This window comes from Pelobates fuscus, chromosome 5 (assembly GCF_036172605.1).
Source record: "Pelobates fuscus isolate aPelFus1 chromosome 5, aPelFus1.pri, whole genome shotgun sequence".
NCBI lineage: Eukaryota > Metazoa > Chordata > Amphibia > Anura > Pelobatidae > Pelobates > Pelobates fuscus.
This window is the reverse complement of record NC_086321.1, coordinates 166287669-166310589: the sequence shown is the minus strand read 5'-3', so window position 1 is coordinate 166310589 and position 22921 is coordinate 166287669. Positions and strand designations below refer to the sequence as shown.

At 38.4% G+C, this 22921-nt stretch overlaps 1 protein-coding gene across 2 annotated transcripts in view; it reads left to right on the top strand.

The window, feature by feature from the left end:
• SRRD (SRR1 domain containing) overlaps positions 1 to 17378 on the top strand; it is a 42561-nt gene extending 25183 nt beyond the window's left edge. For both annotated transcript variants that reach the window (XM_063454638.1, XM_063454637.1), the window contains exons 4-8: positions 149 to 318; positions 2440 to 2538; positions 2989 to 3140; positions 13176 to 13221; positions 16864 to 17378. In XM_063454638.1, the coding sequence (XP_063310708.1) occupies positions 149 to 318; positions 2440 to 2538; positions 2989 to 3140; positions 13176 to 13221; positions 16864 to 17046 (650 nt within the window). In that variant the 3' untranslated portion in view covers positions 17047 to 17378. The remainder of the gene's footprint in view (positions 1 to 148; positions 319 to 2439; positions 2539 to 2988; positions 3141 to 13175; positions 13222 to 16863) is intronic.
• The last annotated feature ends 5543 nt before the right edge of the window (positions 17379 to 22921 follow it).

Below are 22921 nucleotides of genomic sequence, written 5' to 3'. Positions count from 1 at the left end.
TGTAACTCACAACAATCTGGAGTGCCCAAAGTAGCCTATCCCTGTACTAGGGTATACATAAATTCTAGAATGTTAATGTGTCTTGGTTGATTGTAGAACTTAACTTAAGTGAGGCTCTAATGCTATTGTACCCTTTTATTTCAATTAGAATGTTTTCATGTGGCTTTAGAAGAAAGTGATTCAGGCAAACATCAAGTGGGAAGTCAACATACACTCCACAACGCGGACTGTGTGTGCTATGGACTTGGGAATTTTTCTTCCTGTGTAATTGCTCGACACCAACTAGCTTTCCTGCTTTTGTTCCTAGAACAATTTAAGGTAATCAAAATCACAAATAAAAAGCATTGTACTTATTTTCTGGTCTTTATGATCATTCATAGAAAAAAACTGATGAGATTATTTTATATTATTTAATGCTGTATTGCACACTTTTGTACAGCATCAGCTGCATATATAATGCGTATCCAACTACACTGCAGAATTCCCTGCATATATACCTACATGGACTGATTAATGTGGAATAGGGATAGAAACATTCCAAACACTATAACCTTTGCATCACGCTGAAGTGGTTATGTTGTCTGAAGTGCTATGGTGCCCAACCCACCGTAAGTAGCTAAGCCATTTTAGAATAGTTTGAATACCTACCTGGGGGGCATTCCATTAGCCAGCTGTTGTTCCTCAACTAACGATCTAAGCACAGCAAAATCAGGCTTAGCTCTTAGCTAAGTTTCCTACTAGAGATGAGGCAGTAAGTGGTGCCCCGGCAGACCCAAGGTTCAACTACTTACAGTAGAGGGAGTTCCAGGGCACTCTTGGCGCTATAACCACTACATATACTGTTGTGGTACTTGGAGTGTTCCTTTAATAACATAAAAGCATCCAAGAGACAAAATAATTCCTGAATACCTGTTTTTGTTCGACTATCTCGTAATAATGATTTTGTTGTTTGTTTAATAATGCTGAATAACACGTGTTAAAGGGACATGCATCACTTGACAATATTTTATTTAACCAGCAAGCAAAGACTCTTAAACAAATATACAAACCAAAATAAAATGAGAAAAACTTTATAAACGTTTATTACCATATATACTCGAGTAACAGTCGAGTTTTTCAGCACATTTTTTTGTGCCGAAAAACCCCCACTCGACTTATACTCGAGTCTATGTCTGTATTATGGCAACATTTCCATAATACAGACAAGGACCACCGGGCTCATTACAAGCCCGGCGGTCCTGTTGGGGGCTGGCAGAGAACTGTAACTTACCTTTCCTGCAGCTCCTGTCAGCTCCCTTCTCCTGCATTCCGGTCAGCTCCCTTCTCCTCCACTGTAAATCTCGCGAGAGCCGCGGGGTCAGAGCGTTGCCACAGGTTACCGTGGCAACGCTCCGCGCGGCACTCAGACCGCGAGACTTACAGTGGAGGAGAAGGGAGCTGACCGGAACGCAGGAGAAGGGAGCTGACAGGAGCTGCAGGAAAGGTAAGTAACAGCTCCCTGCCAGCCCCCCCTCCTACACAGCCCATCCACTGGACCACCAGGGAATGAGAGCCCCCCCTCCCTGGCCATGTATCAAGCAGCGAGGGGGGACGAAAAAAATATATATACAAATTTAAATAATATAATAACATAAAAAAATATTAATATATAACAAAATAATAATAATAATTTAAAAAAAATAATAAAAATGCCCACTCCCCACCAAGGCACACACACAGCACTCATACACATACACACACAGCACTCATACACATACACACACAGCACTCATACACATACACACACAGCACTCATACACATACACACACAGCACTCATACACATACACGCACTGCACTCATACACATACACGCACTGCACTCATACACATACACGCACTGCACTCATACACATACACACATGCACTGCACTCATACACATATACACACACACACACACTGCATTCATATACACACACACACTGCATTCATACACATACACACACACACACACACACTGCATTCATACAAACACACTGCATTATATATACACACACGCACACTGCATTCATTATATACACACACTGTAAATAAATATTCAATTAATATAATTTTGGGGGATCTAATTTTATTTAGAAATTTACCAGTAGCTGCTGCATTTCCCACCCTAGTCTTATACTCGAGTCAATAAGTTTTCCCATTTTTTTGGGGTAAAATTAGGGAGAGTGTGGCAACTGTCTAAGTGAAAGCTAAAATGTTTGAATGCTAAAATGTTTGTCTCAAAGTGATGCATGCGCCTTTAACCTTGCACTACATCATGCCAGCTATATAGATAGAGCTATATTGATATATAAAGTCAGCCTTCCATTCCCCAAACTGCTCCAAATAAGTTATGTTCAAAATAAGTTCTATTGTGCAATCTATACTTAAATGTGTTTTGACTTATATCATTTTAATATAGATCCCAAGAAACCAAACCTATGTATTTGACCCAGTTTTTTCTATGCTGGAGATTTCTGTTCTTCAGGAGCTTGGACTCAGTGTTATTTCTGAAAATGAGGTAGGTTTGGCATGGGGTTTACATGCTGTTCCCATTGATTTTCAGTTTTTCTTTATTTGTAAATAGCAAGTGGCTTTGCTGTGGACAATATCCCGATCTATCATCAGATCGGGAAATGTGTAAGGGCCAAGCTAAGGCCTGCATGTCATCGTCCCAAAAGTCTATTTATAAATTAATAGTTTGAGGATCTAAGTGCTCTTGCGAAAGTCATGTGTCTGAAAGATCTTTGTTAGATAAAAGTATCATGTCTGCCTCTTTTTATGTCCTCTTATTTATCACAAAAAGAACAGGTAATTTATAGGTACAAAAAAAACCAAGTTGTAAATGTTGTGTATTTTTAATAATCCATTATCCTTTATACTATTGGGGTTAAACACCTGGAAAATACAAATGAATGTTATCCTGGAAATGTTACTAATTGGTATATGTGTATTGTTTTGCTGGTAACAGGAGGGGAAGCGTACAATTTGTAGACACACTGTGTTCTATATGCCACACTGCGGGAAGGCCCTCTACAATAATCTGTTGTGGAGTAACTGGTCGCAGGATGCTTTATCCAAATTGATTGTAATTGGCAACAGTTTTAAAGGCATTGAAGAAAGGTACGTCATTTAAAGAAAAGTTGAACATCATTTATTTAATTCATTTATAATTTTTTGTTTTTGCTGTGCATGATGTCAGTATATTTATATCGGCAAACATTTTGTGCTAAAATAGAAATTGAAAGTGTCTACTGCCAGTCACACTTAAAACAAAGCTGACTCCATTTTGATATCTTCAGGCTAAGAAAGACACAGTAGTATCATGTTAATAATATAGACTATTCATTGATAAATATCAATGAAAAATATCATATTATTTAATAAATGTTAGTGGAATAGAAAAATAATCTTACACACTGCTTCACACAAGAACCAGATAACCATTATAGATAAAACGTAGTAATTAATTTTACTTTCTAAATCTTACAAAGTCCCATTGTAAGTAAGGGGTGAAGTTAAGGTTTAGACATGTCAAAAAGCAGATTTAAAGGTATATAGCCGACGTTCTGTCTGGAATAAGACTGGAAAAACCAAAGAGAATGCTTTGATGTGACACGTCTCACGAGTTACAGCAGACATTATAGATAAGCCAAATGACGTTGAAATCATCATCATTTTTAGTTAACTCTTTCCAGGACAATAAATTTTGGTGATGTAATTGTGCCATCTACTGACCAAAAACTAGATCATACTAGATAAGGTAGACACACCTTCAGTTCCCTATTGGCCCGATCAACTAATGACGTGCAGAAATTTTGTCCCTTTAAAAAGTAAGAACAAAGGGAAGAGAAGGAGATTCAGGACACACATTGAGGAGACACTCTGGGACTGACACTCAAATCTGACATTCAAAGACTCTCTTGAAACAATTTCCTGGACACCTATTACTTTTTAACCAACACCACTTTCTCTATTACATGCACACCTCCATACAATCACAATCATACTTGCATTCAATTCCTGGGACAGATCTTTGAATTCATCTGATAAGAACTTCTACAATACAACTGGTAATTATGCTGGTTTTATTTAATTAATTACATTAATTAAATATTTACTGATAGCAGGAATATATACCTGGATAAATCTCATAAAATTTTATTTATTTTAATATTTATCACCCCATAAATATTCCTACAATGATAAAGTACAAAATATAGGCAGTCATGAAATTGCTTAATATCAGGAAAAGTGATCAATTTTCAGAATATACATGACAATCTGCACAATTATTATAATAAAGACAGGCATATATAAGCATGAGAGATAACAGGATTAATTCCTAAGGAGGCCCCTTGCTGGTTGCATGGTGAGAAAAGCAAGTAAGTGAAAGGTCAGAGGTAAAACAGTAAGACTTAGACAAGATGCTAGAGAAACAAGCAGTGTTATAAGGAATCGTATAATTGCATAAACAATAGTGAGCGGGTGTAAAGAAGGGCCTAGTGCTCTTCCTGATGTAGATCAAGGGCTCAGCTAAACCCAATGCAACCAGGGGTAGAGTAAAGTCCTGCAGCTGATTTATGTAAGTCAGTAAGTCCTCCAAGCCTCGATGGGAACTAACTAGCTGAGCCAGAAGGCACATTTGGGGATTCCATCGGTACCTCCAACTGTTGGAGAGTTCCACCATTGGATCACAACGGTACCCTCTTGTGGCCCGTTGTGCTGCCGCAGTTGTGAACTTCTGCTGCAGACTTGGGGTCGGCTTTTGCGGTGAGTGGTCGCACGATTGACTCAGAACAGGTTGGTGTATCCTATTCTCCACCTTGTGCCAGAAATTGTTGAGGATTTTGTCCAGCCTGGACAAGATATCAGGTTTGTCCTCTGTGGTGCCAGGGACCCACGCGTCCGCCATTTTGGCTAAGTAGCTGAAGTTTGCAGTATTTGTTGTGGCGTTGCCTCCAGCTCCCACTAGGTTGGGGTTGCCTCCCAAGGGTGGACTGGGATCACCCCCTGGTCCGAGGTGGGTAAAGGGGCTCAAGTACAGTGTTGATTGCCGTCGAGCAGCCTGTCAGGATTACAAAATGATCCAGCACGTAGAATTGTGTGACACAGAGGACTGATAGGTAACATACTGGACCTTAGAATGGCCGGACTAACGTACCAAAGAATAGTCAGGAATAGCCGAGGTCAAGGGAAACAGAAAGAGACACAACGATAAGGAAAAAGCCAGGAGTCAGGGTTGCCAGAAAACAGGGAAGTCAAAAACAATGCCAAAGTCAAATAACCAGAATTATCAGAATCAATAACGCGCTCTCGGACAACCACAAGGGAAACCACAACAGGGCACTGAGCAGGATGAGAACTGGGCTTAAATACCCCTCCTCTAGATCCGATGTAACCGGCCTTTGACCCCAAAAGCAGTTACCAGGTTCTCATTTGCATATTTGCCGCTCAGCATTAACCCTTCTGTGGATTTGGTTGCTGCTCGGCACATCTTTTCCTGTGTGGACAGTAAATGTAATTAACCACATTTTTATAAGCGGATGAATACATGACACAGCCCTAGCCTGGGAGATCAACAGCCTCCCTGTCCAGTGCGCATCAGGCTGCATGATCCTAACTGTGCAGCAGGTGAGCTCTTATAGATTAGTTGTCTAAGTTGACTGATTAGTCATACAAGAATGACCAGCCCAGCTTATGTTCAACAAATTTCCCATGATTCTCGGTCAGTTAAATTGTTGGCAGTATGTTGTTTTAATGCTGACACATAGAAATCCATTACTTTACAGACCCAGTGTTACTCAAGTTTTTACTGTGAAGGGTCTAAATACCATTTAAAAGCTTACATGAAGGACAGACTGTTTGTAATTTTTTTTTTTTTTTATTACTGGCATTTTATAAAGTGCCAACATATTCTGCAGTGCTGAATGTGTAATATTAAAATGGTGCCAATGACTTTATAAAACCCATGACCAGAACATCAACGCAGGTTCTTACATTGGTGTCAAATCACAAATATTCCAACTTGTGCCTGGCATAAAAATATAGGTAGATTAAAACAGGTGAATTAAAAACCGCTGTGGGACCAAGACTGTGCTAGAACTTTTATAGTAATAACTAACCCAAACACTGTATATATTTAGGAGCTAAATCTTTCATACAGCTTATCCAGTCTAGTTTTGTTTTTTTGTACAGCTAGATCACACTTTGTCAACAAGATTCTGCATGAAATGCTTTATAAGTTTAATTCTGTTGTTAAATAGATGTTGCTCCCTTAAACCACTTACATTTTTTTTAATGGTGTACAAACCTTCAACATTAAAAATTAAAAACATGAATCCTGATATTTCCTGCAATTTTGGTAAAATTACAAATTTTCAGTGCACACAATGTGTCATTTTTATTACAAAATGGGACTCTCCAAGCTCTATACTCACTATAGCATATTGCCTTGGTTATGGTGTATAAAGCCTATGGTTGCAATTAATCCAGTTTTGTCAAACTGTTGTCAAGCAGCTTAGTAAAAACTGGTGAATGCCTTGGCGTCCAGTGTGCATGCTCAGTGATTTGGGAACAATAGTGAAGAAGCTCAGTTTCTCATCATCTGTTTAAAAATGTGTACCACCTAAGGAGGTATTGTATGCTTAATATAATGCTTTATTATGGCAGTATAGCCACTGATGGTTTTTGTCAAATCACTAAAGAATGATTTCACAAAAACTGGGGGAGTGCACTATAGTCACTACAACAGTGGATATAGCACTTAAAGAGTCCTTTTTAAGGCAGTCTATGACGGTATTTTCAAATTTTGGGTCAACCTAACTTTTAATGAGATTGTGACTAAAGGTATTTTCCCTCATGCAATGTTAAAAGCAAACATCTTACCTATATTAGAACAGGGTAAAAAAACCATCAGATTTAACCAGTTATCGTCCAATCTCATTAATAAATGTATATACAAAGTTATTCTCCTCAATACTAGCTGAGCGCTTTTGAACATTTTGTTAGCTATTATCCATCAGGATCAGATCGGTTATGTTCCGGGAAGGTCATCTTGCAATGATATATCAGAAGGATAATTAACATGTGAGAACGTGTGCTCCCCTCCTTACCCTGTCGTTAGATGCAGAGAAAGCATTCAACAGGGTGGGATGGGAGAACATGTTCGCTACATTACAGTGCTATGGTTTAGGTGATTGGTTGCTCAGAGCCAAATCTTTATATATTGTACCAACAGCTAGGGTGGTGGGTACGATCCTGAGTGGTTTGATTTTAAAAAACAGAACTAGACAGGGTTGCCCACTATTCCCTATTTTGTACATTATGTTGAGAGAACAGATTATATATATATATATATATTATAGGGGTACCCAATTAAAAAAACAACAGTCAAAAAAGCAGATGATTTTTATTTTTCTGACTGATCCAAATAAATCACTGAAGTATTAATCTAGGTAAAAATGAACGATAGTGTATTTGTAACAGTTATAGTTTTGACTTTTCAAAAAATGCTTTCACTTATTTGGATGTTATTATTCCAGCAGACATAAAAAAAAATAGTTGAATTCTGGATAATTAAGGTTTATGAACGTATTACTAAAAGAATGGAGTAGAGGGGCGGGGCCTGACCGCAGAGCTGAGAGGAAGCAAACCTCTGCAGCTCCTGCTGACTGCCAGAGAAAAAGCTGAATTTAACTAACAAAAAGACGATTTCTCACTATAGAGAGGCCACCCAGCTCTTGCTGACACTGAGACGAACAGGATGATATCATCCAAGCGACAATCCGAGCTGTGGCCACTCGCAACTACTCTGCTGCCTACAAGCATGGCGGGCGTGGGGGAGACGGCCGCTCTCCCGCAGCCACGACAAACTGAGACCCTAAGACTGGACCTACGTTCCCCCCCTCTGGACCAGTGGGGGTTATCCCGGTCCACCCTCATGCGAACCCCAAGCAAAGCAGGGGACTCAATACATCGACGCAGGGCCCTAACCCTAACACCAGAGAGACCTCTAAAATGGCGGATGCCTGCCACGACACCGGCCTCAGCCAAGCATGGACAGACACAGAACGCAGGCTGAACAAAATATTCGCCTCTTTCTGGGAGAAACTAGAGGCCCGCATGCAGCCCCCAGTACCAGGGGCACTGCCTGAGCACCCGACGCGGAACCAGACGTGTGTGACCCAGGGGGGTAAGGCAGTGACCAAACCCGACCATCCATCCATGGCGGGCATAGCATAGACCACCTCCCGGCAACGCCATGTGAACCCCAGGAGGGGCGCGAAACCCAAGAGAGCGACCGCATCAGGAGGGCTAATGAAGAGGTATAGCAGCCCCCGACAGGCAAACCAAGCTCTGAACATACCTTAGAGGACATATCCTCAGACAAGCACACCACCTCGCGGCACAAGGGCTCCACGCTTCCCCCAAGCTGCAACGAACAGAGCGGCGGGAATACACACAGCATCGGCTAGGCATCGGCTGAACCAGGACTGGTACTTAATACCAGGCAAAGTGCCCTATATCTCCCACCTTACTATGCTTCAGATGAACACTCTCATAAGATTTATGTACACTCTAGTGAACTTATCATTTTGTTTATGATCATCCAGGGGATCGTAGGGGGGACATCAATAGATGTTATTCGACTAAACACTATTTGCACCCACACGTTGTATAGCTCACATTCATGCATGTATAACTATTAGCATTTTTGCTTTAACCTAATATCAGTCTAGATTGCAAAACCTTACGTACAAATGTATGATAAGCACAGTCTAGACCTGTATTTCTAGCTTACTAACTACTCCTCTATATAAAAAAGTGCATTGTATCTGCAGCCACACTGTTGATCACCAATGTTTATTGCTATTGTCGCAGTGCACATCTGCTTGTTAACTCATGCACAACCTAAATAAAGAATTAAAAAAAAAAAAAAAAAAAAAAAAAAGAATGGAGTAATAAAGAGTTATCATGGTACGGAAGAATTAATATTGTAAAGTCGTATGTTTTACCCAAATGGGTTTATTTATTCAGAATGTTATCACTAAGCTTCCCAACTCCATGGTTAGAGTTAATCCAACGAAGTTTCAGGAATTTTGTGTGGAAAGGAAAAATACCATGTATTAGTATTAAAATATTGTAGGGGGCGGGGCTTGCCAGCCGACTAGAACGGACGCCATTAACGAGAGCTCCTCAACACACAACCCGAATCCGTCAAACATCCCCCCAACTAAGCCCCATCCGACAATAGTAACGCTCCAGGGGTCTTACCAGAGCGATACCGCACAGGTTGATACCACTCTCGAACCCGGCAAGTACGCTGAACCGCGGCACCAAACTGCGGCCTAATACGCCCCGAGACTCCAGGGCCTGGGGGCTTTCCTGCAGAGTATCCACTCACAGTGCCAGTCACATATCGAGCCGTCATGGGTAGGAAAACTAAAAAATTAAAGCCTGAAAAACCGAGGCAAGGCATGAATATAGGAGAGCTCTGGCGGCAGGCTTCAGAAGCCACGAATTCTAAGATGGTGTCCCTCCACGGCGGCTGCTCCGATTTTTATGAAGACACGTCGGATGAAGCGGAGGGGGACACCACACAGGCCCAGCCACAGCCACTGCCAGCCCGGACACAACAAAAGCTACCTGCTACCTCCCACACACCGGTAAGCATGGAGGCAATACGAGATTTAATGGCAGATCACCACCAGAAAATCGCGGCCGATGTGGCCTCCCTCAGAGAAACCCTGCAGGGACTGAATGGCCGATTGGGAGCGGTGGAAATATCTGCGGACACCCAGAAAGGCCAAATCAAGGTCCTGCAGCAAGAGGTTCAGGAACTCAGGAAGCAACACCAAATGCATGTATTGCAACTCGCCTCACTGGAGGACAAACGCCGCCTGAGACACCTAAAGATCAGGGGCATAGCGGATCACATACCAGACGCTGAGCTACCTCACCTAATTAGAAGGCTACTGACAGCGTTGCTCACCCCGAAACTAACCAAAGCAGTGGCTCTCGACGGCATATTCCGCATCCCTAAATCTCCTAAAGCCCCACCTTCGGCCACACGGGACGTTATCGCGCAGTTCCAGAACCTGAGAGACAGGGCTGCGGTACTTACAGCGGTCCGTGAACACCCGACTTACCCCTTCGAGGAAATGAATCTCACTTTCTACCCAGACCTCTCGGGAGCCACCATGGCCTGGAGGAAATCCCTACAACAATTCACCTCCCTCCTGAGAACAAAGCTAATCAGGTACCGCTGGGGCCCGAACCATACCCTGCAGATCACCAAGGGCGACGCCACACACACCATACGCAATATGCAGGAGGCTGAGAGAACCCTGAGGTCACTAGACCTCCCTCTGGACTCACTTACCGCACCACAGCCCCCGCCGAACCCCACGCAGCCTCCACACTGGGGCAACGCTGAAGCTCCAGCTTTTGTACCTCGACGCCCACCTGGAACGCTTCCAGCCACAGGAGCAACCTGAAGAGAACTTGGGATTTACAATGCAATTTTCTCCATCTTTTTCTCTTCCCTCCTCCGGGACGCTAACATTGCGGGAATAACAATGCAATTTGTCAATTTTTTTTATTTTTTTTTTATTTATTTTTATTTATTTATTTTTTTTCTTCTTTCTCACATCCGGGACAATATTCTTTTGCCCTAGACTTTACAGTAGAGTACAGTTGTTAGTTAAGTATGATTACAGATACCCCTAACATGACAGAAGAAAAGGCCCAGACACCGGACTTAGAGGACCTCCCCGCACTGACGCAGGACACCACAACAACTGACAATAGGCTGACCCCAATCCATACCACCCCCCCCCCCCCTACCCCAGGGTAACAGGGGCATCACTCCCTATACGACAGCGCTGTCAGACCAAAACTCCACCTAAGCTTCATGTCTCGACGTATCTATATGTAAGTTCCTCATTAACTTTCCCGCTACTACTGGAACGCTCCACCCAGACATAACGGGGACCCACGTTGCTCCTTAGAAGACGAGTTCAGCAATGAGCCTGTAGTTACTAATAGAATGCAGCAGGTCTGTGTGGTCAGGTAGCTGAATACACCCCCATGTTAATAATTGCGGCAATAATCACCATTGACACTCAGAACTCAACCTGCACACAATCACATGATGTACAAGGGTTTAGGTATTATGTCATTCCAGACTAGATGTAGAATAGACCTACTTTTCCGCGCAGAACAATATGCTACTCAACAGTTAGATAACGAGACACATAGTGTTCTGTTTTAGTGAAAATGCTTACAGCAATCCTCTAGTAACTTGACACGTACCTCTTAAATCATAAGTCATTTGTATTAGACGCGCAGACATGTTCCTAACTTAATCAATAAGACTGCTCTGTTGGGCTGATAACCGTTTATGTCATATGTTGAATTTTTCATTTCCTATTGTATCACTCCAAGTCACGCTTGTATGCTAAAAACAAAAATTGTGCAGTAATGTCATATCTCTGTTAACCAATAATAGTCAGTGACCGCTGTCGGGGCATCATTGGCATGTTTGTAACATTTATCCTGCACACAAAAATAAAGAATTTAAAAAAAAAAAAAAAAAAAAAATATTGTAAAAAAAGGGTGGTTTAAGTTTTCCTATTGTTCAACAATATCATGATGCAAGTACTCTATATCATATCATATATCATATCAATAAGATGTATAATCTAGCCTTCAAAAATGAAGATTGGAATCTACAATGTCATTCTATTCTTGTATGTGTTATTAATTGCAAAATTGTCCATCTTCTTTAAGGTGTCCCACTGTTTATCTGTTGATTTAGCTTGTGGAATTTAAAAAAACAAATTGATTGGTATCATCTAGAAACAAAAAACGCAGAGTGTAAGGATTTAACCACTTTAATATGGAACCTAGAAAAAAGAAAAACACAGACCGGTAAATATGGTTGTATGATACATAACCATATTTATTGTGGAATTTTTTTTTTTTTTTTTTTTAATTTTATTTTTTTTTTAAAGCTAACCTATCCAACAAAATTCCGACATTTCGGAATATTCAAGAAAGTTAAAAAAATTTGGAAAATCTAACATCAGAAAAGTGGAGGAGAGCAGGAATACAAAATTTGTATCAAATTGTAGAAAATAGCACTATAAAAAAATTTGCAGATCTGCAACATATCTTTTGTTTTCCTTCACAGGAAGCATTTAACTATATTTGAGTGAAAAACTTTTTGAAAGAATATGCTCTGGTGGAAAATATACTCCTGCAGAAAGACAATAAAAAAAAGTTGGCTAAATGTGCAAAATTAATTAAATTACTAAATAATAAAAAGCAGAAAAATTACTATGTGGGAAAGAGATCTGTATCAGTCTTTTGATGAGCAGTCATGGAATTCAGCATTTTCTAGTTTTACTAAGAATATCTATGATCTCTCACTAATAGATCTGCACTTTAAGTGTATTAAGAGATGGTATTATGTTCCAACTAGATTAGCTAAAATGTTTCCAAATAGAAATAATAAATGCTGGAGCTGTGAGGAAGAAATAGGCTCCTATATGCATATTTTCTGGGAGTGTAAAAAAGTACATACTTTATGGTCATGGGCTTTTGAGTTCATCAAAAAAGTACCAAGGATAAGCATTAAAATCGCCCCGAAAATTGCTTTACTAAATATGAACTTGTCTGAATGCTCAAAAGAACAAGCATATTTAATAACTCACATTTGTGCTGCAGTTAAAACTTTAAACTGGAAGCAGAGCCATGTTTTTTTTCAAAAACCGCATTTTCTAATCAATTCTTATGGCATCTCAAGATCGAAAATGGCAGAAAATGGTTCGCGGGGGCAGTGGAAAAAACAAATATTATATCAAATAATGTCTTGGAACTAGCACAAAAAATATTGTAGTAGTCCCTTTTATATAGAAAAATGGTGAAGCTGAAATAACCTTCTGTTTTCTCTTTGGGAGTACAGGCATGGTATTGTAATTATTCTTTTTTTTTTTTTTTTTCCTTTTTAATTTCCCGGAAAAGGAAATTAATAAAGAGTATTAAACAAAATAAATATGGGTCGACCTATAACCATATACTTTTTTTTATGTAATTTAGCATATTTCATTTATATTGTATATACATATGAATATACTGTTTTTTGTCTCATAGAATGTTGTCCAGAATACTGCAGAAAGACTATGTATATATTCAAAAGGTATGGTGACACTTTTTTTTTCATAACTTTTTGTGAATGAAGCTTGAATTGACAAGTCTTTAAAATATAATGATCATGTACAATATTAACAAATCACTAAGTCTATTATATATATATATATATATATATATATATATATATATATATATATATATATATATCATTTTTTTTATTAGAACAAAATACCAACAACTCTTGGTTGGTTAAATCTGGCCACAGTCCCTGAATTTTCAATTTCTATGCTACCTAATAGAAAACACATTATAAGCTTATAAAAGGTTCTGATTCTATTTAGCTATACAAAGATGACATCTTTTATTGGCTTCAGTAAGATCAGCCAATCTTGTTTGCCAAAGTTTATTTTCTACAGCTAACATGATGGCCCTGAAAGCTATAATTCCGTATCGTAAATAATCACTTTCTAGATTTTATTCTTTATTACATAAGGGGAATTTCTTTGTTTTATGCTTAACCCCTTCAGGACGGAGTCAATAGTGCACGTTCTGATCAAAACAAAACGTAAACAAAAACTGGAATTTGCGCTATATGTCTGTTTACCCGTAGTTCCCTTCTTTCATATTATATGCACCCACACTTATTATATATCATTTTGTTCAGGAGAAACAGGGCATTAATTTATCATTAACTATTCATATATGGAACATTTATTATGAATAAAATTTAAAATAAAAGTGAGAAAATAGGATTTTTTTTTTACATTTGTATTACCGTCTGACATTTTAGCTGTGAATGTCATAATACTGTTTTACTGCAAAAAAATGCAATCAGCGATGTCTCAGGAGTACAACAGTACCCCCCATCAACAGGTTTTATGGTGTTTTGGAAAGTTACAGGGTCAAATATAGAACGTTCCATTTTCAAATTGAAATTTGCCAGATTAGTAATGTTACCTTTGAGACGGTGTGGTAGCCCAGGAATGAGAATTACCCCCATAATGGTATACCATTTGAAAAAGTAGACAACAAAAGGTATTGAAAGTGGGGTATGTTTAGTCTTTTTTAGTAGCCACTTAGTCACAAACACTGGCCAAAGTTAGCGTTCATATTTGTTTTTGTGTGAAAAAAGCAAAAAAACTAATATTTGGCCAGTGTTTGTGACTAAGTGGCTACTAAGAAAGACTGGACATACCCCACTTGCAATACCTTGGGTTGTCTACTTTTGCAAATGGTATGCCATCATGGGTGTAATTCTCATTCCTGGGCTACCATACGCTCTCAAAGGCAACATAACCAATCTGGCAAATTTCAATGTCAAAAAAATGAAATGCAAGCCTTATATGTGACTCTCTAACTTTCCAAAACACCATGAAACCTGTACATGGGGGGTACTGTTATTCTCGGGAGACTTCACTAAACACAAATATTATTGTTTTAAAACAGTAAAACATATTACAATAATAATATAGTCCATAAAAGTGCAGTTCGTTTGTAAAAAATGCAAAAAACTTCACTTTTACTTAAAATATCATCGTTGTAATAAAATTTACCTGTTTGAAACACTAATATTTGAGTTCAGCGAAGTCTCCCGAGTAAAACAGTACCCCCCCATGTACAGGTTTTATGGTGTCTTGGAGAGTTACAGGGTCAAATATAGTGCTTGCGAATTAAATTCTCTGCACTTTTTCCCTGTGTTGTCAGGCATGTCAATCAAATTTATTTAATCAAATCACCTAATTATGTTAAAAGATTACTTAAATATACATGTAGAATTTTAATGTATATGCATTTATAGGTATTTAAATTCTACGTGTATACTAATGTAATCTTTTATGTAATTATATGTGTGTATATATATATATATATATATATATGTGTGTGTGTATATATATATATATATATATATTTTTTTTTTGCGGTTATTTGCATTTTATAGATAGATAGATAGATATATATAGATATATATATAGATAGATAGATATATATATATATATATATATATATATATATATATATATATATAGAATGTCATTCTAAGTGTATTTTGTTACCAATATATATATATTAATAACAAAATGCAGTTAGAATGAAATTACATATGAATATATAATTTATATTAAATTTTGTTTCAATATTTTATTTATTAATTTTATTATTTTATTTATTATTGTAATTATACGTATTTATATATATATATATATATATATTTATATATATATATATATATATATTATATGTGTATATATCTATTATATATATATATATATATAATATATGTATATTATATATATGTAACGTCATTCTAAGTGTATTTTAATACTAATATATGTACTTATATTAGTATTAAAATACACTATGTATGACGTTAAATATATATAATATGTATATATATTTATAAATATATTTATTTTATTTTACACGTTTTAATGAATTTTTTTTATCACTTCCCACCAGCAGGGGGACTGTCTGATATTTTAGACAGTCCCCCTGCTGGCAGATCCACAGCCAGCTATAGGGGGCCATGTGATCGCTCTTTGAGAGTGATCACATGGCCCCTGGGGGCTTCTTTTGCCGTGGGGGGGCTGCCTGGGCTGTGAGGCAGTCCTCCTGAAGCGGGAGTGCCGGTAAGGTAAGTATCCAGGGCGCTCCAGGGCTCAAAGCCGTTACGGCGTTCTATGCCGCCGCAACGGCTTTAACCCCTTAAGGACACATGACATGTGTGACATGTCATGATTCCCTTTTATTCCAGAAGTTTGGTCCTTAAGGGGTTAAAGCCCACTTAAAGCGGGACGGCATAGAACGCCGTAACGGCGTTAAGGGGTTAATATTTAGAGAGTGTTTGTTTTTTTTATTTTTCCCTTTTCTATATAAATCTTTAAAAGGATACTTTAAGCACCACAGTGTTAACTTAAAGGGACACTGTAGGCACCCAGACCACTTCAGCTCATTGAAGTGGTCTGGGTGATATGTCCATTTTGCACCTAATGCTGCAATGGTAAACATTGCAGTTCCAGAGAACTTTAATGTTTACATTGCAGCAGTAAGTCTGCCGTCAGTGGCTATCTACCAGACAGCCACTGGGGGCGCTTCTGGAATCGTAACAGACTTTTGGTCTGTTATCTGACGCTGGACGTCCTCATGGAGGGGGTGGAGCTTCAACCCAGCACCAAGGGACATCTGTGCTTAGATAAGGTAAGTAAATAAAGGGTGTTTAATCCTTTTATTTTCTGGCGAGGGGGGGGAAGAAGTGGGATCAGTAGTGCCAGGAATACAGTTTGTATTCCTGGCACTACAGTATCCCTTTTAATGAAGATTTTTTGATGTATAGATCATGCCCCTGCAGTGTCACTGTCTAATATTACTATAAGGGAAATCAAGACATTAGATTTTTCAGAAAGGGTGTAGGGAGACTGTGTGCGAGTCACAGCCAGGCGTGCGGGTACAGCAAGTAAATAAAATCCTAAATGGCAGAGAATTGAGCAGATAAGGGGCATGTTATATACAGCACAACCACTCCAATAAGCAAAGGTTGTTTCAGTGCTTAGTATCCATTTAGCTTTCTATAAATCCTAAAAGAAGATTTATATTGGTTATTGGGTCAAGTATTCTTATAGCCTCAAAATGGATTGCTCTGTATTTAGAACTGTTTTTAACCTGTAACCTATCCTTTCATTTTTTTCAATAGAGTTTGAAAGCTGTTGAAGAAGCAGCATTACCAGAAAACCACCAGTTCAACGATGTTTTCAATGACATTTCCATCCATTACTTTCCTATTCAAAAACTCAGGACTTTGCCCAATGAAATATGGAAGCTGCGAGAGCTGCCTAAATACTATGATTGTGATGATCTAGAGATCATAAGAAAATAGAAATGGCAACCGTTCTGTTCTTCTGCATACATCCTACCATAACATGTATGGAACACATCTTACATTGGAAGATGAAATACTGAATGCTGAAGAGATTCTCATAGTCACAAGCTGAGAGTATTTCAGCCATATGGAACCTCTAAGTTCATCATTTCAAAGACTGCACACAGAAATCCAAAGTCACTATAGGGACACTATAGTCACCTGAACAACTTTAGCTTAATGAAGCAGTTTTGGTGTATAGAACATGCCCCTGCAGCCTCACTGCTCAATCCTCTGCCGTTTAGGAGTTAAATCCCTTTGTTTATGAACCCTAGGTACACCTCCCTGCATGTGACTTGCACAGCCTTCCATAAACACTTCCTGTAAAGAGAGCCCCATTTAGGCTTTCTTTATTGCAAGTTCTGTTTCATTAAGATTTTCTTATCTCCTGCTATGTTAATAGCTTGCTAGACCCTGCAAGAGCCTCCTGTATGTGATTAAAGTTCAACTTATAGATTGAGATACAATTATTTAAGGTAAATTACATCTGTTTGAAAGTGAAACCAGTTTTTTTTCCATGCAGGCTCTGTCAATCATAGCCAGGGGAGGTGTGGCTAGGGCTGCATTAACAGAAATAAAGTGATTTAACTCCTAAATGACAGTGAATTGAGCAGTGCAATTGCAGGGGAATGATCTATACACTAAAACTGCTTTATTTAGCTAAAGTAATTTAGGTGACTATAGTGTTCCTTTAATATAATTTATCTTCTAAAACAAGGTTTCTTGCATTCATATATATTTCTTGTCTATCCACATAGTTTTGTGGTTTAAAAGCATCTTTTATCTAAAGTAAAAATAACAAAGGTTAACAATATGGAAATCACTGTTACAGTGGAAAGTCTGGCTCCTTATGATGCACACTAAATTTTGTCACTCATTCCTGCAAAGTATACAGGTCTGCACGTTTCATTTTTATGCAGTTTTGATTAATAACTTCTGGGGAAGAATCCTAAGTGAAGGGCATATTTACAATAAATGCATGCAGTTTAGTTTGACACACAGATGCATAGCCAAGCAACTTGATTTTTTTTTTTTTTTGTAGTAATTATGACCACATAATGTTTTCTAATGGCATTTTGGGAGTTGGCATTCCCAAAATATCTGCATATTCTTACCATATAATCACAGGCATGGTATATGCATTTTTTGTTTTTGTTTTACTTTTGTATACCACTATAAAACTACTATTTCTGTTTTATCAATGGTAAATCACTTTTAATTTTATAGGTATCCCTAAAAATAAACATTTTACTTTTAGTTAGCTACCAGTTACACATGGAAGCTTTACTTCTGCACTTTTTTATATTTTTATTTATATATTTAATGAACTGGAGAAATTTAGAGAAACTAAAATGTATTCTTTGATAAATCTTTAAAAGGATACATTAAGCACCACATCTTCTATGACTGCAGTCTTCTATTCCTTGTCTACCACAACAATCTCAAGTTGGTTGGTCAGTACTTGCTTGTCTGTCTGGTTCTGGAAGTTGCACAGAATTTTAAGGATCTTAGCCCCTTCATTCTCAATTACCCTTTGTGGAATCTCCCATCTGGACTTAGGCAGGTCCAGTTCATATTCTGAGCAGATGTTTTAGTACACAATCCCAGCAACTTGGTTGTATCTCTCAGTGTATGCTGTTCCTGCTAACATCTTGCAAGCAGCCACTATGTGCTGGGTTATCTCAGAGACCTCTTGATATATGTGTATGAATTTCCAGGATTATTCACTAAAGTGTAGATTTTGGGAAATTCATACCTTAATGTGTTTTATTTGGCACAAACATCAACGATCAAATTACCAAATCACTCTTTTCATAATCGTCTCCCTTACATAGAGTCACTTACTTGAAATTACATTTATTTGATAGTGAACTATTATTCAAAGATAGATCTTTTACTGGATAAAAAAACAATCAAACCTTTTCTGTGTGCATATTTATATATGCATGTATCATGCCTGTGTGATGTTTAAATCCCAATCCCAGTAATGGCTGAGGAGAATCATATTCACACTCCCAATTGACCTTGGACATAGGTAACATCTGAAATAACAAACCGTAAAATAACCAACATTCTCAACATGACTGGGCTCTTTGTTTTTCAGGCTTTCTGCACACTCTATATTCTTCGAGAAAATTTAAATCAAGTTGGTGTACTGTTTTTGCTTTCCCAACTATCTTACTGATAATGTTGAGACATCTTACTTGGTTCCCAATGTATGTTGAATATTAAAATATGTGTAATGTTTTAGTGTTGCTTGGTTTTCCTAGGTCTTATAACAAGCTCTGGCCTTTTTTCCCTGTATATATTTATAGAATGATTTAGTCTGCTTTACATCCCCATTGTAAAACTCTCCAGAAGATGTTCGAACAGTATACAGCTTAATATTAATTATACCACCATAGTGCAGATATTTTTTTTTACCATGTCTGTAAATGTGTTATATTTGGAATACATGTATCTTTACTACTTCTTGAATATTCATGCTATTTGATGAATGTACAATCGTATTCATTTCTATGGGAGCAAAATAGGTATAGTTGTTTATGCTTTAATGGCAATACACTCACAAATAACTTTCCTCTATCTGCTAATCATGGGTGTAGTGTGCATTCTTTGCACAATATGTGTACAGCCTGCTATTGGATATTTTACACCTCCCCTGTGGGCGGTCTTATATGTGTAAGGTGGAAATAAAAGCCAGGCTGGATGTGCCAGTCCAGAGTTCCTGCTTAACCCTCAAAGTGAAGTGTCGTCTCATTATTGGGGGAGAATTTATTGTATGCTGTTCCAGTTTGACTGCTAGGAGTGTAAACCTATTCGTATGGTTTCCTATTCAACTGTCTACAGCATTCATATGCTTGAGAGGATTTATACGCTTCTCTGATTCGGTGGTTGTGGTGTCTGCTGCAGTGCTTGGAGTCCTCAGGAAACGCTAGGAGCATCCTTTAACGGAGGTACCCAGTCGGGGTGCCAGGCGATCCGTTACAGCCTCCACTGGCACCCCTCATATGGCTAATAGAGGGGCTTCATGGGCAGTAGTGCACAGTGTGCAGCACTGACATTCAGTGTTTCCACCTTCTGCGTGGAGACACTGAACTTTCCTCATAGAGATGCATTGATTCAATGCATCTAGATGAGGAGATGCTGATTGGCCGTGGCTGTGTTTGGCTTGTGCTGGCTCTGTTCCTGGTCTGCCTCCATGACACTTTCAGCCAATCCAATGCTTTTCTTTGTGAAAGCATTGTAATTTCCGCAGATCACCACTTCTGATGATGACAGCCAAGAAGGCAGATCAGGGGCAGTGCCATCAGCAGGAGTGGAATAATAGTACAATTTTACTATATTTAGGTGCATAAGGGGGGCTAGATGGTGTTTTTAACACTATTGGGTTTAGGAATACATGTTTGTGTTCCTGTCCCTTTAGTGTTCCTTTAATTTATAATATCTTATCTCTTGATTTTATATTTGCCTGCTAAAGTCTACAATAGCCTTCTGTGTGTGATTAAAGTTTGTTTAACAGAGTAGGACTAGTAGTAGAACCTTTACTGTAAACACACTGTGCTGTAAGAATTTCTGGATGTTTTAGTTCAATTCTTGGCTTTCTTCTGTAGAATCCTTAACTACAGCTCCCTGAAACCTAACTCGTGAAATCAGGTACAGAGGTAACTGTGGTTTTAACCCCTTAAGGGCACATGGCGGAAATATTCCGTCATGATTCCCTTTTATTCCAGAAGTTGTGTCCTTAAGGGGTTAATAAAAGGGAAACACTACATAATCTACAAAGACTTCTCAGACAGGAGAGGACAACACTGTGGAATTTCCATGTTTATTAAACAACACACAAAAGCTTGAAAGGCAGCAAAAATGTAGAAAAAGTAAAAACAATAGAAAATGATCAGGTAATTTATCACAACCTAAATGAAAATATTTTCTATGAATACAAATGTCATTGTTCCTGTGACTGAGGCATTAGCGGCAACTCTTATATCAGTTAACATGTAAACATTTATTACAATCTCCTTTGTCATGGTGGCAGTGAGCAATGTGTGTGCAAATTAAGTGCTTACCAGCTGTAGAGCAATGAAAACATTGGCTTTTAAAGATAGTCAAGATAAAAATGTAAGCTGTGAATTTACAGTCCTGTATCCACACAAAATATTCCCATTTTATTCAGGTGATCCATAAGTCTTATATTATCAGTCATTATTGGAAAACCCCAATATAGCAAACATTACAGAGGAAATTAAGCAACTGTGAGGGGAAAAAAAGCAACCATCCACATTCAAAAAAAGGTAACCTCCATTATTTTATTATGTTAAATGTGTGTTCAGGACTGCTTGATTTGTACTTTTTGATGTAGCCTGCACATGATACATTATTTTTTTTTTTTTTAAAAACTTTCTTTGAAATGTTTGCTTTACAAACTATCTGCCTTAAAAGAACACCTCAGGCCCCTAAGCACTTAATTTTACAAAAAAGTTCAGGTTTCAATAGAAATTGGCACTTTTATAATTTAACCTTGTTAAGCCCCTGGCTGTCAATCAGACAACTGGTCCTGTTACGTATTGGTTGTTTAGCTCAGTGGAGCTAAACTCAAAAGGCAGCAATAGCACTTTGTATGCAAAGACTTCTCATTGAGCTGCATTGGGAAGTCTTTGATTGGACAGCCACAGATCGTCTGTGCTGCAGAAGAAGGGGTGGGCTTGAAATACTGCAGAAAAGAGATCTGCAGCTTTGCAAGCTGTTTTTAGAAATACACCCAATGTAAAAATCCATAATTAAATGCATGCATGCTGTCATTGGGGATATGCCTACTAATGAGTGATATAAAAATGTTTTATATAGGCAGATTGACAGCAACAAGGAAGTGGCTTAACACATTCATGTTTGTGTGCTCTCCCATACAAATGTATAGAAGCAACACGTATCATATGTCAGAGGTATATAATATGCATGCAATATGTGTACACTCTACAATTCATTGCTTTATTATGGGTAAGCGCAGTAAGTGCACCGACTTAAATGCAAAAATTACCAGGGCTCCCATATATGCAAATAACACTATTACTTACTCATTTTCTTCTTTCATTCTAGAAAAACGAAGCAATCCCCAGCATACATATTAAGCAAAGGTACATAATATTGCCTTAAGTTTTAATATACATGGAAGTTTTCCAGGGGCTGAAGTGGCCCTTTACTTATCATCGATTATTCCCTCCAGTACAGTGATTCGCAATTGCAGCAACCGATCAAGGGGTCCTGTGCACTAGAATTATCACTCAATCTAGTACATTTCAATTCTAGTACATGTTTTGATTATTTTGATAAATTGATGCTTTTATAATAATGTAAAAAATGACACCCGAAAGAGCTCACAACAATGCACAGGAATGGAGGTAATATGATTGTCCTGTATTGTCTATTGTCTATTACATAATCATGGATTCAGGAAGGTGGGTAACTAGATACCCTGCAGCATTCTAATGGTTAAATCACGCTTCACAGCATAGATGTAAGATTGCAGTTTCTGGGGGGCGTGGCCGGACCAGCATAGCGAGTAGTCGCATGTCAGCGGTGCTCCGTATACCAAACGGAAAAACAACCCGACAAACCCGAGACACGGCACATACCGACACCCGCAAGTGCTCTCGACCCGTGCACAATCATGGGAAAGAAGCTCAAAAAAACTAAAAACCCACCCGGGAGACGGCAGCAGGAAGATTGGGGATCTCTTTCCAGTGAGGCCTACCTCTAAGAAGGCGGCCACAACAGACTCCCAAGGCTCATCCTCTGAGGAGCAACCTCTGGACGCACCAGACGCCATACCAGA